At 40.4% G+C, this 20,390-nt stretch overlaps 1 protein-coding gene across 1 annotated transcript in view; it reads right to left on the bottom strand.

Annotated features, from left to right (window-relative positions):
* Positions 1-20,390, bottom strand: part of LOC136877773 (dual specificity calcium/calmodulin-dependent 3',5'-cyclic nucleotide phosphodiesterase 1A) — a 373,065-nt gene that overhangs the window by 73,972 nt on the left and 278,703 nt on the right. Inside the window, exon 7 of the mRNA XM_068228741.1 lies at positions 19,230-19,479. Coding sequence (XP_068084842.1) covers positions 19,230-19,479 — 250 coding nt within the window. The remainder of the gene's footprint in view (positions 1-19,229; positions 19,480-20,390) is intronic.

Below are 20,390 nucleotides of genomic sequence, written 5' to 3'. Positions count from 1 at the left end.
CCTGTTTATTACACAAGGGAAATAAGAAAATTAAAAAGAAAATGTAGAATAGTAAACAGGAAAATCAAAGAAGGTAGGGAGAGTAGAGAAAGTAGAAAACAGCTAATGAGGGAACTGAATAGAGTGAAAAAGGAAGCAAAAGAGAATTATATGAATGGCATACTTCAAGAGGGTAATGACCACAAAGGGAAATGGAAAAACCTGTATTCATATATCAGGAATCAGAAAGGAAAAGGAATCCAAATTCCTACAATGGTGGGAGAAGGGGGTGAACACTATTTAACAGATACTGAGAAAGCAAACCTCTTTAGTAGGGAATTCCGAGATTCAGTAGAAGATTGTCAGGACTTGGAAACCGTAACAGAAGATAGAGAGGGAGAGACACAGAGGGAAACAAGAAGCTTCTCATTCACAAATGAAGATATTTTCAGAGAAATCCAACTGCTTCAGCAAGGAAAAGCAGCAGGAAGTGATCAAATTACTGGGGAGGTATTAAAGACAATGGGGTGGTATATAGTGCCTTATTTAAAATTTCTCTTTGACTATGTCATAAATAATAGTGTGATACCAAAGGAATGGAAGGAATCTATAATAATACCAATTTATAAAGGAAAGGGTGATAAAAGGAAACCAGAGAACTACAGACCAATCAGCCTGACCAGTATAGTTTGTAAAATACTAGAGAGTTTAATAGCAAAGTACATCAGAGGGATATGTGATGATAAAAATTGGTTCATGAGGAGCCAGTATGGATTTAGAAAGAAATTTTCTTGCGAGGCACAACTGGTGGGATTTCAGCAGGACATATCAGATCAGTTGGATTCAGGAGGTCAGTTAGATTGCATAGCCATAGATCTTTCCAAAGCCTTTGATAGAGTGGAACATGGAATATTATTAAAGAAATTGGAGGGAATAGGATTGGATGTAAGGGTTATACGTTGGATAAGAACATTTCTAAATTCAAGGGTTCAGAAAGTCAAAGTAGGAAATAATATATCACAGGAAGAGAAAGTCTGGAAGGGAATTGCACAGGGTAGTATAATCGGTCCGTTACTTTTCTTAATATACGCAAATGATTTAGGGAACAATATAACATCGAAAATAAGATTGTATGCAGATGACATAATTGTTTATAGGGAAATAAATAACATTGAGGATTGTTCAGAATTACAAAGGGACCTTGACAGTATCCAAGAATGGGTTGAAGAAAATAATATGAAGATTAATGGAGGCAAATCAACTGTTATAACATTTACAAACAGGAGCTTTAAAACTGAATTTGAATATACTTTGGATGAGGTAGTTATCCCAAAAGATGGCAAGTGCAAATACTTAGGTGTGAGATTTGAAAGTAATTTGCACTGGAAGGGTCATGTTGATGACATTGTTGGGAAAGCATACAGATCGTTACATGTCATAATGAGACTACTTAAAGGATGCAACAAAGAATTAAAAGAAAAAAGTTATTTAAGTATGGTTCGTCCATTATTGGAATATGCAAACAGTGTTTGGGATCCTCACCAAGAATACCTAATAAAAGAACTAGATGGTGTGCAGAGGAAAGCAGCAAGGTTTGTAACAGGGGATTTCAGGAGAAAGAGTAGTGTATCAGAAATGTTAAAGGAACTTGGGTGGGAAACTTTAAGTAAGAGAAGGCAGAAAACTAGACTTATAGGATTATATAGAGCCTATACAGGAGAAGAAGCATGGGGAGATATCCGTGAGAGGCTTCGGTTGGAAAATAATTATATTGGTAGAACTGACCACAAGTACAAAATTAGAAGGAATTTTAGCAGAAGCGATTGGGGTAAATTTTCTTTCATTGGGAAGGGCGTGAAGGAGTGGAACAGTTTACCAGGGGTAGTGTTTGATCCTTTTCCAAAATCTGTACAGATATTCAAGAAGAGAATAAACAACAACAGAGATAATAAATTAAATGTTAGAGGGCATTCGACCAGTGCAGGATATTGTAAATAATAAATGTGTGTGATTAAATTAATTCCATCCCCTGGTCTAAGGAGTTTGGACAGCCCAAGTAGGGGACTGCCTGTAGGGGTGAAGTACAGTGGGGACTTCGAGGGCCCTGGGACCGCTACGGTAGCTGTGAAGGCCCTTCAGGAACTCTGAAAAGTGGTGGCAAAAGGGGCTCTGGTTAAGATGCAGCAGGTCGTTATGCTACTTAGGTTCCAAAATGGGTAAAATATAAATATGTAAATAAATTCAGTGTTAATTTTAATCTTATACCAGTTGTATAGTATTATTAGAAGTAATTTCACATACCGTACTGTATATGAGTTGACTATGTTTCTAAGAAATTATAAGTAGAATTTTGTAAACAATATAAATTTATTAAGGATGATGTGTGTGTTTAATAGAAAAAAATTATTAGCGTAAATTGTATAATATTGTATTCTAGGAAAATTTTCTTCGTCTCCTGTTAATTTAAAATTTAGTGCTTGAAAATAATGTATTTTAGTGTACCATTTGCCACCAAGGTAGACACCTCATTTGCAAATAAAGAGATTTTGATTTGATTTTTTTAGAATATTCTTGAGCCGAGATTAAAATATTTAACATAAACAGTGAATAATAGTAAACGTTATTTGATATGTCCATTTTGGCAACACAGAAATAAATCTTCCAGTGTATGGGGGCCATTTATTCATTTTGGCGGGGTGGGGGGGATGGGTGGGAGTATTATAGTTCTGGCACTTATAACATTGATAATTTTTACAGCAGTTTGTAACTTCTGACTTCTTTCTTCCAGATAATCGGCATGCTGAGAACCAGTCACATTACGTACTGCCGCAGTACCAGTACGATCGTCTCAATGCTTTCACGATTTGCAATCCTTTGACAGAGTACAAACTGTGCTATTACAAAGCAAGCGTGTTCACTGTATACGTGTTATACGGTATTGTGTATTCATATTCTTCCACAAGAACATCTTTGTTATTTTGATGCATGCTGAAAGGGAATGGATCTGACAACGTATGACCTCATTTTCTCGGCAACGATACATCTCTTGTTATCTTTTCTTTTTGCATACCTACCGTATTACTACTCAAAGCATCTATATAAAAGTTCTTGCCAAACACTGATTAAAGTGACTGCTGTTTCATCACTCTCCACCTTTCATTACAAAGCAGCTCTAAAAAATTGCTAAGGTGTAATCCTGCAAGTTATGAGCACGGATGTTAAAATGGAATGCTCCAGCTGTGAGCCACAACACAGAAGAGAATTTCTCAGTTGACATGTGCTTGAAGGAAGGACGTGGGTTTGAATCCCTGTCAGGAAGTCGTAAAATTTAAGAAACGAGATTTCCACTTCCGGAGGTGCATATGGCCTTAAGGTTCGCTCAGCCTACACCAAAAATGAGTACCAGGTTAATACCTGGGGGCAAAGGCGGCCGGGCGTAGAGTTAACCACTCTACCCTATCACGTGCCGAGGTTAACAATGGTGGAAGCCTTTACCTTCCACTCCTCCAAGGGCCTTCATGGCCTGTACGGAGGTGACTTTGCTTTGCTTGCATGTGCTTGACTTCAAAATAATGGAGCCACTTGCTACCTTCATTGTCTATCCTACCGTCACGAACAGTACTGATTGCATTTCCATATCGCTGCTGTGTTGCCAGCCACGCATCGTTATTCGATACTTCAGAGTGTCAGTTGACCACATGATTGGCAGGCATCATTCACACTCTGATGGTGCCTGTTCAGCTTTTCGGCTATAGGCACAGTCTCATTTATACACTCATAAATGGTCGTGCGCCATTCAGTTGCAAGCAAGCTATTTCGAAAGTTCTTGCATATTGTAATGTTATCCTTAACTTCTGCCACCATGTTCCGAATTTACGTATCTGGAACTCCACGATCCTTTCTTCAACTTCTCCTCTTCATATCATCCCGAATTTCTGTACTTGTCTACTCCCAACTATGTACGCTATCGAGTCATCATCATCATCATCATCATCATCATTTACGCCTTTCTGGAATGTTCTCTCTTCCCTCTTGTTCCCACCGGCACGTCACATTTCCCCTCTGGGAAATGGTATAAATCCTCTGAACATTTTCTGTCCCGTGTCTATGCTCTTTCGAGACCTATCTCTTGTCCAAGTAATGTTGGCGATGCCTGTCATTATCTTGAACCATAATATATAAGTAATAATAATAACAACGTAAACGTTTCCACCTTTTCAATACTAAAATATATTCACAAAATTATAAATTACACGGTACTAGTTTCGACCCATCTAGGGGTCATCATCAGCCGTATTGGAGCAAAGATCACTTTTGGCGAAATCCTAAGAAAATGTTATTTTAAAGAATAACAAGTGAAATGAGATATTATGGTAATAGTTAATAATGCAAGGAATATACATATTAAGAGGTTTTTAACAAAGAATAAAGTATAAATGGGGTGTTGTAAAAATTATAATCATGGAAATCAGTAAGTTCTTGTGTTGAAATGACATATATAAAATTATATATGGCTTAGGAAGAGGGCTTAAGGTGGGACTGAAGGGTGCGGGAGAAAGTGTAATTGTCTTGGAAAAGTACCTTTGATTAAATTTAGGATTGAGTTTAGGTTGGCTGCATTATTGTTACTGAGGAAAGTGATAACTAGATCGAAGAGTATGTTGGGTTTCTCTGAGATTTCATTGAGATTGTGACTGGCATTAAAGTATTGGTCTAGGTGTATGTAGTAATTTTCTATTATGTTGAGTAAAGGGCCCTTGTTTGCTAATACGAGGATGTCCATGTCTTGTTCAATATTGGTGAAATTATGGTTATAATCTTGCATGTGTTGGCCGATGGCTGAAAACCTGTTGTATTTTATTGCGTTAGTGTGCTCGTGGTATCTGATAATGAAGTTTCTTAGGATTTCTCCAAAAGTGATCTTTGCTCCAATACGGCTGATGATGACCCCTAGATGGGTCGAAACTAGTACCGTGTAATTTATAATTTTGTGAATATATTTTAGTATTGAAAAGGTGGAAACGTTTACGTTGTTATTATTATTACTTATATATTATTCTCAGTTCAATACGGACCAAAAACGTGAAATTCATAACCATTTATCTTGAACCATGACAACGTTTGTCGAATGGATCAGTATCAGGTAGGGGGAGAGACTTCTTTCAATTAGTGTCGATTCCATAGTTTTCGGGGTCGTTGAGATGAACAGTGACACTGTGGATGCCGTTTAAATGGAAATTCAGCCCCCATCGGCATAGGGATTGAGAAGACAATTTCAAAAAATGACATAGATTTTGGATGTAAGTGTATATGTTCCAGCATAGCTCTCAACCAAACTTGGTACACGTATGACTTACTATCTGAAAAAAATACTGTCGGGTAATACACCCCTAGCATTCCTTGAGGCGAGGGTGAGAGGGGTGGGGGAGACATGTAAATATAACTAACAACGACCACGAATCCATAGTTTTCTGGGTTGCTGAGGTGAATAGTGACACCCTGGATGCAGTATAAGTTAAGTCCCGATCGTCATGAGGGTTGAGAAGAGATGAAAAGGTATGTCCAAAATAGCCGAGGTTATGGATGTATGTGTGTATGTTCCAGCATAAATCTCAACCAAACTTGGTACACAGGTGACTCGCTATCTGAAGAAAAATACTGTAGGGGTAAGACACCACAAGCAGCCCTATGGGCCGAGGGTGGTCATGAGTGAAATAAATACACAATAGAAAACTACCAATATTAACGCGTAATCCATATTTTTCGGAGTCGCTGAGATGAATAGTGACACTCTGGATGTTGTTTAAGTCCAAGTTCATGCACCGTCGGCCGGCCCCGTGGTGTAGGGGTAGCGTGCCTGCCTCTTACCCGGAGGCCCCGGGTTCGATTCCCGGCCAGGTCAGGGATTTTTACCTGGACCTGAGGGCTGGTTCGAGGTCCACTCAGCCTACGTGATTAGAATTGAGGAGCTATCTGACGGTGAGATGGCGGCCCCGGTCTAGAAAGCCAAGAATAACGGCCGAGAGGATTCGTCGTGCTGACCACACGACACCTCGTAACCTGCAGGCCTTCGGGCTGAGCAGCGGTCGCTTGGTAGGCCAAGGCCCTTCAAGGGCTGTGGTGCCATGGGGTTTGGTTTGGTTTGGTTTGGTTCATGCACCGTCGGCATGGGGGGGTTAAGAAGGTTGAGAAGGGGTGAAAGAGAATATGTCAATAATAATCGATATTTGTGTTGAGTCCAAATTTTCGGGATCCCTAGTCCCAGTGACGTGTATATCATATCTACTGCATGAGGCATAAATACATAGCGTTATAACTTGCTTTTATTATTTGTTTGTAAATATCAGCTACTTACCTGACAATCTGGGCTGCCACAAGGATATAGTGTAACGCGAAATTATAATCTCAACTAAAACTTAAAATTAAACACATAACAATAAATCTCACTTTACAAAATATTCCGTAAACTAATAGTCAACGTCACAACAAATAAATTTCCAGATAAAATCACTTCAAACGGTTAATACAAATCATAAAATTAAACATTTAAAACAAGTGCCGGAGCAGATCCGGCTACTACAGCTAGTTTAGAATAAATTTTCTGTGTGTTAGATTCTTTTGAAGCATTGGAATTTAACTTGTTCCTTGCTACTATCCATGGACACCTCATGGGTTAAGTCCATAATCCTTACAAACATGAGCAGTCATCCCGTTTAGGTATGCTTCCACTGCGAAAGCACTCTGTCTAGCTTATTACAGGAATTACTTTTAATTGACGCATAATTCTGTAGTACTTCCACCACTGAATGCCAAATGGTATCTTACCTGCTATTCTGCCTATTATCTCTCACAACGTATACCTTAAAATATGTTCGCTCAATCCATTACTGGATATGCGGCGTAAATGCCCGTTTCTATAGCAGAAAAATGTAGATTACTTTAGATGTGTAGGCTGTGCGGGCAGCTTTGTATTGGTTGTTATTTGGTCGATTATAGCTAGTTCTTTCTTGGCGAAGGCTTGCCTTTTCAGAATTAGTCGACGCGGATATAGTGCACAGAATTTCATGTAGGCAATGTCAAATGGTTAGTTCTAGCTCAGCAGTCCGGGTAATTTTTGTCAGCAAGGCAGCACAATTTTTATCGGTAACTACAAGTTTCAGGATACCGCGACATTCCGTCTCTTGTCACTAGTACAACAAAAAATCCGTCTCTTTGCCCTTCAGGCATACCAATCCTTCCATTCTTTGAAAGTATTTCAGATGCACTATGTATACTGATTTAGGCTCTCAAGGCAGTCTTAAATTCGTGGCGGTGGTCTGTATGAACATCTCCCAATTGGTAACGCCAAGGATCAAGTATTACCGAGAACCGCTCATTAAGGGGAGCTCGAATGCCCTACTTATTAAAACTGTCAAACTTATGTCCCTATAAGTGTCATGAAAAACACACTCCATACTCGGTTCATATTTGCCGAGCATGGCAATGACCGAAGTTTGCTTTTCAAAGGTGAGGCGAGCTATGTTCGTTCGACCGTGTCCTTGATAATCGTTTCTTCACGCGCCATTTCTTTCATAGGTAGAAGTGTTCCTATACCTCCAGTCTTGTTTCTATTAATGGTGGAAGGATGAGGCAACATATCAGCAATATATGCTTTGCCAAAATTAACACCGATATTAATTTCTTTCCCTAATTAACATGGATGTGGTGTTGGGATGGAGATTGTATCTAGAATTAGCGTAGAAAGTTTTGCGTCGACAATTTTTCGACACCACTGTAATATTGGCAACCGGTGTACGTCATCTATACATACTATTAAATAGGGCAAGAAATAAACAAACCATGCCTATATGCTTCTCGTGTTGTGGAGGAACTTCGTTCAGTTTTCTTTAAAGCCTTTTACGGCAACAGTGTTAAGTGGTCGGAAATCTTTGGCATGTATGAAAACACACGCACTAGTACGGTTTGCTTTGTATTACCGAGTAATGCTTCTCGAGAAGCGCTAACATCAAATTTGCAAACGACTGTTTATAAACTGAGTTGAACGGGGTTTCTATGTTAACAGTGCACAGTTTCACACTGCCAGTCTGCAGTGACCACAAGTAGAATTGAGCCCATCTCTCTTGATTAGTTTACATTCACTGTTTTGAATTTTAGCCATAACGCTGTCCGTCGATTAACGGACCATTCCATCAACCTTTTATATCTCCCAGTTCCTGGCCTTTGCTGTTTGTAAACAACGGCTTACACATCTCTGGATGAATCACATTGCCTGCAACGTCAGTAAAGCAAGGAAGGTCATTCCTCCCTAGTCAGCAAACTTTGTTTGGAAACATGCCCTGCCGATCGAATTGGAGCAAACACGGGCATTTTATATTACACGCTCCACTCATGCGTGATGGTGGTTGCATATGCAGCAAAGCTCATCTTGCTCCGTCTTTGTTACCCGTCTCAAGTTCGAACAATGCACGCAACTAGTCTCTATGTCCGGCTCCATGGCTAAATGGTTAGCGTGCTGGCCTTTGGTCACAGGAGTTCCGGGTTCGATTCCAGGCAGGGTCGGGAATTTTAACTTCAATTGGTTAATTTCCCTGGCTCGGGGGCTGAGTGTATGTGCTTCATTATCATTTCGTCTTCATCACGACACGCAGGTCGCCTACGGGAGTCAAATCAAAAGACCTGCATCTGGCGAGCCGAACTTGTCCTCGGACACTCTAGGCACTAAAAGCCATACGCCATTTCATTTCATTTACTAGTCCCTATGCAGTGTTTGACCAACCCTTGTCACGTTTCTCTACGGGGTCGGATATGAGGTGAGATGCCCTTTCTGACGTAAACCTCATCAGATGAGTTAATGAGATGAAATGAATGACGTGATATATGACACTAGGAAGGGAGAGGGTGAAACCCGATGCCGGCACGTAGCCCACTCCTGTCGAATAGCACCAAGGGGTCTGCTCAAGGCGTAACGTCTCCATACGACGGACGAATCACCATCAACAGCGTCATATGCCCTCACTCCCTATGAGCACTGCAGAGAGGTTTGGAATTTAATCCAGGCTTCCGGCACGCAATCTAGTGACTATAAATTGTATACCTCCAGCTCCCCTACCCTACCGGCCAACATTTTGATGGTGAATTTTTTTTGGACCAACGGGACTCGAACCAGCTAACCTCGGTGTCAGACCGTTTAGACTTCAACGCCTTAACGATCGTGGCCACCCAGCGGGCTCTAGTCCCTATTCAGTATCCCGGAAATATTCTCAGCAAACATTTTGAAATATTTAGATTTGTTTCAGAATCTATTGTGGGTTCACTGAAGTAGAGTGAAGTGACGATTCTGATCTGAATAAGATGTATGATTTCATTTCAATTAAAGTAATTTTTGAAAAGAACAAATATTTCTTAAAAGTGTCTAATGTGGTAGTGAGAAAATCTTTGTTATGTTTTGTTTCAGGGATTCCTTTCAAATTGTTTTAAAGCCTTGATGCAAATTTGTATATTCTCCAATGCATGCAATGCAATACTGAATTCCAAACTAAACACCTCGCTCTAAGCAGCGGGTTTCAAGAGAAGCGGGTAAAAATTTAGTAGCCTAATTTTAATTGTAACTGAGCAAATATCATAAATCTGTTTTTGGAACGGCTTTCGTAATAAATGATGCACCAATGTAAGCCCGGCTACTCGAATTGCATGAATGGTCAATTCTGACGATTTTCCATTCATTTTTTGCGCGTTAGTAACGCCAAAGCGCATGTAGGAATTGCGCGTACTAGGCACTGGATGTAGGGCAGTTTTCCCATACGGGCTTCAAGTTGCCGGACCACGATCTCCTACTTCTCCCAGGACCACGTTTTCCATTAATTTTCCCTTGGAGTATTACTTGCAGAAGGTGGTATTTACTGTTCCGCATCATATGACCAAAGTATTCTATCTTCCTTCTCTTGATGGTAGTGAGAATTTATGGTTCTTTGTTCATACGGTGCAAAACATCTGTCTATATTGGTCATTTTAGCTGTCCAAGGTATCTTCAGCATCCTTCGGTACGTCCACTTTTCAAATGCTTGCAACTTCTTGCACATGGTCTCAGTTGGTGTCAATGCCTCAACGCCGTATAACAGAATGCTGAAAACGTAGCACCGGAGAAGTCGTGTCCGTAGTGTAATGGAAAGGTCATGGCGTGTCAAAAGTTTTCTAAGGCTCTGAAAAGAAGTTCTGGCCTGCTCAGTTCTGCATCGGATCTCATGTGCAAGGCCACAGTCATCATTGATGTGAAATCCCAGGTATTTAAATGTTACCACTCTTGCGATCTGTTCCTTTGCTGCTGTGAGATTACCTCGAATGCTATCTTCTTTCCTACTTATAACCACCCACTTGGTCTTCTTTACATTAAGCCTCAAGGCCATGGCGCTGCTGGCTTCATTGACAGCATTATATAGTTCCTGTAGATCTTGGAGATTGGTTGCAGGTAGCACAGTGTCATCGGCATACCTGATGTTCTGACCTTGTGTGGATGATATTTGGGAAGGGCTAGAATTTAATATCTGTTCTCAACTTAATGTACGTATACGGAGAATGTAGTAGACAAGAGAGACCGAGTGGAGGTTTCCTCTCTCTGCTATATAGATTATAACTACGCCAGTTGTTCAAGGCAGCGTTATATATGACAATACATAGACTTATTATGTGCTAGCATTTGTGCCAGTTCTTCGCAAGGGAATTTCCAATGGATTACATGAGCTGAAAAAAGTCGAGATAGGATGAGGACGATTTCTGAATCTATTCTACGGTACAGTTCCTGGTCCGAAGCTGTTTGACCACTGGCGTTCAGCTGTGACTAAAGACTCACGAAACCCAGCGTTGATGATACCTCCCTTATTATCTGCTCTATAGAACAGAGTAAAATTGCTCTTTAGTTCTTCCTATTAACCCACCTTGAAGTGACATGCATCAAGTATACCACGCGACTTCGACTAAATATCCAATTTTTCCTAAGCATCTCCGTTATTATCCTTCATACGATAAAAATGTACTAAGCTGAACCCATTGAAATTCAACGGAATACTAAGTCCCTGGTTCAGTAAAGTAATGTATATTTATCTGGCAATTACAAACTGTTGAGTGACAGCATTTGCTACACGTAGTTTGCAGTGGTGAAATACAGACTCCAGGGATTAACTTATAGACTGAAGCGTGAAGTACCTATTTGCAGAGAAATGTAATGATGTTAGAACTCCTCCTTAAACACTACATTTATTGTACTATGACTCGCTAGCTCTATTTGTACTTTCAAACTGTCAAATGATCGAACTCGAGACATTGTTACGCACAGCTGGCCATGGCTAAATACAGGCGGGATAAATATACACCAACACGGTCTAACGCCTATCCTTGAGCTTTGTTAATCGTCATACTGAATACAAGGCGAATAGGAAACTGGCTTCTTTAAAATTAAATGGAAGAGTAGTGTTGATGGTGTTAAATCATTTCTTGGAATCAAAACTCCCTGTCCAACACTTAGCCGCGTAATTATTTCGAGATCCAAAAAACTGTCATTCATTTTTCGTACAATTTATCTTGTTTCGTTTAGAAGCCCCATGAAGCATTTACTGTAAGTTTCTTAATAAAATTACAATTGCTTCAGGTTTTCATTTTAGAATATGAGAAGGCAAGCCACTTAATTCTATGCTGTTCAGAAACTCAATAGGAAATTACAGAGTTTCATTTTCATCTTCATTAATTAAGGTACTTACACTGATGTACGTTCTGGCCTTTCCGAGTAGAAGATCTACAACATTAGAATTGATTTGATCACAGTGTTCCTTTATAGAGGCAAGAAAGGCAATTTTGGAGAAACTTATAGCGTCTTCCGGTGACTGAAATTTACGGGAGTAAATTTCCCAGAGACGATGCCTTGCTTCGCGATGATAGAGGGGGTTCAACCAATAACAGATTAATCTGGCGATATGATTCAATGATACTCTCCATTATCAATTTTCAGCCAAAAAAAAAAAAATTAAAGTCTAATTCTTCTGGTCTTTCCCGCATAAAATAGATGAAATATTTTGAATTCTGACCAAAGAGGAGAACTTTAACCACAGTTCTGAGTAACAGCTTGTTTGGTCGCATGCGATACAACAGGCAAAACCTGTCATAAATCTCCACCTAGAACAATACCTCCAAAAAAGATGGAATTATCCATGACGTCTTTCGCAAGTCCGCTAATGCACTTCAGGGCATCCACATAATGAAGTGTAGCCTTCGGGGAAATCTGTTGCAGGTCTTTCGATTTGACGCTTTATAGGCGAGCTGTGTGTTTATGAAAATGTGGCCCTACTTAAGATGGATTCTAGTGATGAGGACGAGACACACTCACATACACGCGCGCGCGGCCCCCCGAGCCATCGGAGTTAACCAATGAAGGTTAAAATCCCTTACTCGGCGGGGAATCGAACCTGGGACTCGTGGACCAAAGGCCAGCACGCTAACCATTTAGCAATGGAGCCGGACAAAACTCGTCCCGAGCTATTTTCAGGCACACCCCAATGGAGGTGAGCTGCATGTACCATTTTCATCACATCCCAGCCCTCCTGCCATTCTTAAATCTCTAGCAGTGCCAGAGATCAAACCCGTGGCTTCGAGGACAGCAGCTAATAACACTAACCGGTACGCTACGGGGGCGGACACTTGGGTGATAGTTACTTCACTTTTATCAAACAAACCTCGCATATCTGTGAATGTTCTGTTGGCTGCCAACTATTACGTCGGCAATTCTGCACCCCTTTTGCCCTTCTACGTTTATCTCTCGGAAATTGAAATAATCTAGTCCCTTTAGATTAGTGACTTTTCAATTTAGAGCGACATAATAATCCTTATAACTTAAATCTCATTGCACTGGATAAGTGCACGCCAGAAAGTAGAGGTGTATAGTCTCAAAATGGCCGTTGACGCAAGGAATTCTGAGAATGTAACCAGACCTGTGTATGTAGACCTACTGTATTTTGTGTTTGGGCTTCCGTTTGATGTAGGCCTATTTAAGTCAAACGTACACCAAGCATAAATAATTACATTAAGCAATTATAGCGTTACTCCTGGGAATGCAATACGTTTAAAAATATGAACATAATGGGGTTGTAACCTATTGTAGGTCCCTTTAGTTTTAAGGGTTAACGTCATAAATGCTCATTTATGTCCACGGTTTTTATTGTAATTTACGCTTAACCACAGCAGCCAAGCAGGGTTCCGATTTTCGTGGCCTGTTCATATGTTAGTATACGACGATTCTCCTTATTTTTTCCGACTACCCTACAGTCAACTGATCGTGATGACCTCGCGCCGCAAACATGGATGAAGTTGGCGCTATTCGCACTCAATGCTTATTAATGCTCTAATCTTTAGGCTAACGGTCTTTAATTTGGCACCAGTGGTTCTGCAATGCGTATTTTCAACATTTTTCGTCATTCAATGGTCATACCTACTTGCTAATGTGACCACAGAAAACATGACAGACGTTCGTTCAATTAGCTTCAGCCAAGCAGCGCTTCCGCCCCTACGTTAGTCTACGGTAGCTCGTTGATATAGACCTTGCTAAGATTGTAAGTTTCGTAATGCCATCCGTTAAATTTGGATGAACTGCGGTATTGCCATCTCTTGTCAGTTATTGGAACTGACTGAAATTGCTATTCGAAGCCGAGAGGAAGCTTTATCCGAATATTGAAAAAAAAAATCATCTTAAAGTTGATAACTATCAACAAGACATGAATCTTTAATTTAAAGCAAACGGTTTCAAAATCGGCCTAGTAGAAGTCGTTGATGGATTGTAAACAGGAAGCATGTCTAGATTTTAAAAACGACAGGCTATCTTAGATTAGCACGCACTTTTCCTGATCCATTTTAATAAGAAATTTAGTTCCTCAAAGTGTTGTCCTCAACAAATGTGGTTTCCCGAGTAAAACATTTGCAAACACGCTTGTTGCAAACTCATTGAAATATGATATTATGTCCAATAGCTTTTAAGTATACTCGGTATTATTGGAATTTTGGAAACAATGTTAAAAATGAAGGACTCCGTCATTTCTCGACGGTGGCACCGCATTTGGCGTCCCCTTTTGCGAATGTGAGTAATTTCAAAATATTCATGAATTGGAAGAAATTTTTGTGTATTTTCATCAGGAAAAATGTTGAAAGCGCTGGTCAGCTTCCGAATGGAGCACAACCGCTGAATCACACATCACTTATCCCTCTATTCTATGAATTCTTACCAGCTGAGCTACCCATCTTTGATGGGAAGGCACACATTTCCTCGCAATATAGCTTAAATAGATAGGCATTTAGAACATGCCATGTAGATGCTGAATTAGGGAAACATTAGGTTCATTGAAGACCCTCTGTTGATAGGCTCCTGATGCCAGTCAGAATACTATCCATCGTTCCCATGTGTGTTTAGTTGATCAAAACTCACGAATACAGTCTTAAACATCGCTCGTTTTTCCTATATAGTGTGCGCCACTTCAGAGACTCCCATAGTCCATTAACAGGAGTATGTGACTTTTAACAAAGCTGTGTAATTATATCCTTCTGATAAATCAACACTAATGATGTTATCAATGTCGGCAATTAGTATCCAAATCTAGGCCCACAACGGTCAGGGGTGTAGCCATGGGGATGGGGGTTGGGGGCTACTGGGGATTAGACCGAGTAAACAGAAACTCCCAATAAACAAGTGAAAATAGACTCTGTGGGTTGGCTCTTTTGAACATTCACAGATATATAATTGTAAAACCAACAGATCTCTTGAATCTATTTTCTACGAAGCCCCAAAAGTTGGATTTTAGTTTGTAATCTGAACTAACATTCGTTGTAAAACTGGAACTTGCTCATATTGTTCTTTTTCTGTATTTTAATGTGAGATTTTTTTGTGTCCCACTTCTGCAATTTGAATATCAATATAATTCACTAGTATCAATGTCCTTATACTTACACTCATGCATGCGCGTGCCATACACGCACAAGCACCTTCATTATGTTCTATCACAATTTTGTAATTATAATACCTCCCTCTCCCCCCGCGGTCGATTCTGGCTACGCTACTGGTAACACTACAGGAAAACCTCACATCTGTCTCTAAAGTAATAATAATAATAATAATCGTATGGCCTCAGCTACCGTGTGCAGACATTTCAATTTGACGCCATCTGGCTGTCTGCTCGTCAGTTTCGACGTTCCGTTTTTCTCTAGGCGCACTAGATGGCAGACCGAGTAAACCGAAACTATCTTGGGCGTATATGGCTGAGATTTAATTAATTTTGTCGGGTAAACACCAAATGTGTCACCAGAGATCTTCTACATGCCGACATCGTACGACATGGAGTGTCGAATGGACTTTTTTCCGCCCTTCAAAACTCCGACTACCTCTGCCGGGTTTGAACCCGCTATCTTGGGATCCGGAGGCCGACACCCTACCACTGATCCACAGAGGCAGCTTGTCTCTCAAGTGAGGACATAAAACAGAGTTTGTACAAATATTTTACCTTTGATTAATAAGTTCATGTGAGCTTTCGATTTCAAGTGAAATGCACGTTATACATATAATGTTGGGACGATCATTGGGTAACTGACCGTTTTACACGTAATTTCTTTCCACTTCAGATTTCTTGTACTTGTTATGGAAACGTAGGATCAGGAATATTTACTCATAAATATGGAGTTCATTGATGTAATCGTATATATCAAGGTCCGGTGAAACTGCTTCAAAACATCTTTTCTTAAAATCTTCATTACGTCGCACCGGCACAGATAGGTCTTATGGCGACGATGGTAACGGAAAGGGCTACGAGTTGGAAGGAAGCGGCCGTGACTTAATTAAGGTACAGCCCCAGCATTTGCCTAGTGTGAAAATTAGTAACCATGGAAAACCATCTTTAGGGCTGCCGACAGTGGGGTTCGAACCCACTATCTTCCGAATGCAAGATCATAGCTGCGCGCCCCTAACCGCACGAGCAACTCGCTCGGTCGTATTAAGATTAAACGTAACACATTGCATACACATTATCCCGGTGACGTTGGCCTATTTATCATTACTGTACCGGGCGGTACACCTCCACGCCGCTAATTTAAAATGTGCGCCAGTTGAAACTCCTCTGCTGGAGGAAGTCTGAACTTTATCGAGGGTATTAATTTTCAAGTTTCTCAGAAGATGTCACTACTTGGAAAGTTTGGAGTTTTTGAACTGTGCCACTTTTGATGTATTTTTGTTTTACCGGAAGTAAGAAGTGTGAACTTTCTCTTCTAGAGGACACTACTGAAAAACTACAATGGTGCACCCTAGTGCGATGTGAAAGAACTGTTTTTTGGAGAAATTTTTATTTCAGAAGTTTGTTTCTTGTTAAATTTCTTTCTGTTATTGTTTAAGTTGGCTGTATACCCCTCTCTTTCCCCTTGTTTTTTATTTAGCCAATCCCGAATTTCTTTAATTAATTTCTGACCAATCTGATGTATCTTCCCCCAACTTGAATATGCTGCTTATCCCTAACCAATAAAGTGATTGTGGGCGGGTGTTTTCTTCCCTAAAACGCCTCGAACTTTCCGCGAGAGTATATAAACTGCTGATTTTTGGGTCTCTGCGCCATTTCTGTTCCATCTTTTAGTGTGTAAAGTACATAGCAGGGGGCGGGAAGCGCCTCTTTCTTCGGCAGCGGTCAACTACAAGGTAATGGCCGATTAATAACTTCTTTCTTTGCTAGCTCAGCAGTTTAACTCTCGGGGCGGGTCCGAAGTTTTTTTCATAATGTAACCTTTTCCTAAAATGTAACTACTCTTAGCGTCTATTCTCTTTTAAAGCTACATATTGGGATAGAGAGTGCTTAACCCTCTCGAGCTCCCACTCATATTGCTTTGAGGTGAACTTATTTCTCACAACCGATTCTTCCTTAATGTAATGTAAATTGTTCTTTTCTAAAGTCACCTCTGTAGTATGGGATTAGCCCTTGCATCAGTGGCCTAGAGCCAAATTAGGTTTTGAAACAAATACATTAGGAGTGCAGATCGCCTCCTCTCAAATTGTTATTTTAGAGGACATGTAATTAACCTTTTTCACTTAATAGACCTCAGTAGGTTGGGTATGTTACCCCTGTGTCTATGTCCTGAGAGGACAACTTGAAGGTGGAGTTTGGTGTGGCCTTTGAGAGGCTTAAAGTTTGAGAGCGTGTGGCTCTTTCTTGAAAATTGAGTGTTGTATGCCTCGAGGAGGCTTTTCTGTGTAATTTGGAGCAAGTGCTCCTGAACATGAATGGGGTTTTCTGCCCCTCTGGTAAAACTTATTTTGGAGTAAAGTTGGGCTAATTGCCCTAGAAGTGTGAATTCGGGGCTCGAAGCCCAAATACTGAAAATACTGTAATTGCACCTTTTGTTGACTTGCTACTCTGTACCTGCCATGCTTGTTATTTCTTTATTTTGAAAAGAAAATATAACCTTGTTAATTTTACATGAACTCTGATTTCGTAGCTTGAGACCCGTTCACACCCGCACCTTCTTACACCTCTAACTACCGCAAAAACACGGTAACAATTACTACAAATTCCTTCACTGGCAACTAGCATTTGTACCCGTTCTTTGCACGGGAATTTGTAATGGATTACATATTTCCTTCATGAATTTATGGAAAGTTACGTGCCTGTATTCAAACATTTAATATGCCATGTTAAAATGATATTTCTCTACGAATGCACGTGTCAGTAACGTGAAGTATGATAATGCTGAACAAAGTCGAGACAAAATGAGGACGATTACAGAGCTCATTGTATGGTACACTTCCTGGTCTGAAGTCATGCGAAATTCTCCCTGCTTCTCGGTTACATGTTGTTGTTTCTCTGACCACTGGAGTGGCGTTGTGGCTGGAGACTCATGTAACCCATCGTTGATAACCTCCTTTATTACCTGTTCTATCAAAAAGAGTAAAATGGCTTTTTAGTTCTTCCTGTTAACCCACCTTGAAGTGACACGCACCGAATGTTCCTCGGGACTTGGAGTAAATAATCCAGTTTTTCGTGAGCATCTGCGTTATCATCCATCGTACAACAAAAATTCTTAAACGTCTGTTATATACAGTCTTTTGATAGACCTAATTTAACGAATATATACTGGGGATAATCGTTACATGAACGCTAACTCCAAGTGACATCTTGACATCATATATACCTGAAAACACAATCCTGAATGAGTAGATTACAAATTACACCCGCTTTTCGGCTAAGTCCGCTGAGACTTAGACTCCAAGAGTGTCCGTTAATGATATCTCCCTAATAATTCTCTATTCGAAATGGTGCATATTTTAGAAACTGATTTCCATTACGGCTGGCATATATCCAGTAAGGTTGGTCATATATATTTTGTGGGCGTGTAAAATTACTGTTGGAACTTCCTATAAACTCCCAGTCCATTGAGGAATTTTGAAATAATATTGGCCCTAAAATCTACCGAAGGGCAGGTGGATTCCAAATATGAAGTTTGGTAGAAATATATCCAGTAATTTTCCAGTTATAAGAACTCAAACAGACAGATACCAAAGCTAAAATATATGCAGATAGTCATTATTACACCTGAAACGGATAACTGTACGAACATTTCGCCAAAATATTAAATGTACAGACACACGGTCTTTACGATTTTATTTATGTAGATAACCACTTGTACTGATGTCTTTAAACGTCAAAATCCTTGCGTAGTTTTTCAATCTATAGAGTGAGGACAGAATTAGTATTTCACGGCAACATCGAACGTAAATACGTGCATATTCATTATAGACTGTTACGCCTTTCGGGGTTCCGTCCGCAAGCTTCGGTGAATTAACTAAGAACCTCGACAATCCTCTATTTGCAACTAGCTCTGAGGACAAATTTAGTTGGTGGCTTGAGTTATTGTAGTCACGCCCTAGTTCGTGAACCATGGGCAAGGGGTGAGTGGCCTAGGAAGTGGTGCGGAGGGTCAGGATACCAGTTGCTATGGAATAAGAATGTGCATCTTTCTGAGCCGTGGCCCTACTGGTACTCCGGCACCTAGGACTGTATAATCCACATGTGGTCCTAAACCTTTAGAGGATAAATTCTCACTGGCCATTTTGTGTAAGGGTAGCAGGTTAACATAAATTTACCGAGCTCAAAATATTTTTTTTCCTCACGGAAACAATTTAGTGACTAATTAGGGCCTACACTTTGTAAGTCAGTACGAAGTCTAAATCTTGAAAGGAAGTATCTTACTTTCAGTACGTGGACGACTTCCGGTGGGAAAGTCATCATGGCTGCGGTCGAGATGCGCCGGTAGATCCTGTCCACGAAGATGCCGGCTCGGATTGCGTTTGCCACGGATCGGAACTTAGGTTTCTCGTCTGCTTTCCTGCGCGTGGTTCCTAGTTGTCTCGTGAAGGTGGAGGCCAACCATTCCCGCACCTCCGGTGGTACGGCGTCGGGTTGAACTTCGGACAATTCGTCGTCTTCGTCTGCCAACCGCCTGTGGAGAGGGCAAACCAAAAACAAATTAGCTGAAGAACTATATTCATTTTACACAGTCATTCATTACTACAGTTCAACTATTTCAAGCGTATATTGTTCTAGAACTGACTGGACGTCTAAATAACTTGTTTTGACTTAAACACAACCACAGTTGCTATGCTTTTGGACAATGACGTGCTACTTGTGGAGGAATGATAGTGTGCAGTCCGTTCCTAGTGAAGATGTCTCCTCTCTTGGTGACGCATGTGAACGTGTACAACCCCATGGACACTATGCACAATTGTTAAGACTAAACATTTCAGTTATGATAATTGTTGTAAGGGCCTTACATTGAGGTCATCAGCCCCTAAACATTTCTATCTATAGGATAAAGATGGCAAAAATATATGGCTTTTAGAAAGCGAGAGATCATTGCTGCTATTCCTAACAAACTCGCTGGTTCACAGTTGAAATTAGATATTCGATATATAGCTTCATAAGCGGTGATAGGAGAAATATTTTGAAACAAACCAGTCCTATACGCCCATCTGGGACTTTTGGGATGTCGATTTCTTGCAAAGTATGTGAACATCTGCGATAGAGAGGATGAAAAATGAAGAAAAAGAACCAGGCGAGTCACAACTCAAACACGAAGCTCTGTTCTGTTTATATCACTGGTAAAGGATTAATTTACTGATACATTCATGTTATGTTCCATCCAACTACGCCTCCAGCTGCATATGAAGCCGTGTAAACATTATAAATTGTCAGGTCTTTGCTTTAATACTTTAGGATACAAGGGAGGTGATTCAAACATGTTAAGGTCGTTCTATTTCTTCTACCACGTTGATGCAGCGTATAAATGAGCGACTGATCTAGTGTGAAACTATGGAGATGAAGAATCCTCCTCCTGTCACAATCACGCTAAAA

Source organism: Anabrus simplex, chromosome 7 (genome assembly GCF_040414725.1).
Source record: "Anabrus simplex isolate iqAnaSimp1 chromosome 7, ASM4041472v1, whole genome shotgun sequence".
NCBI lineage: Eukaryota > Metazoa > Arthropoda > Insecta > Orthoptera > Tettigoniidae > Anabrus > Anabrus simplex.
Note: the sequence above shows the minus strand (reverse complement) of the source record. Positions and strands in the feature narration are given on the sequence as shown.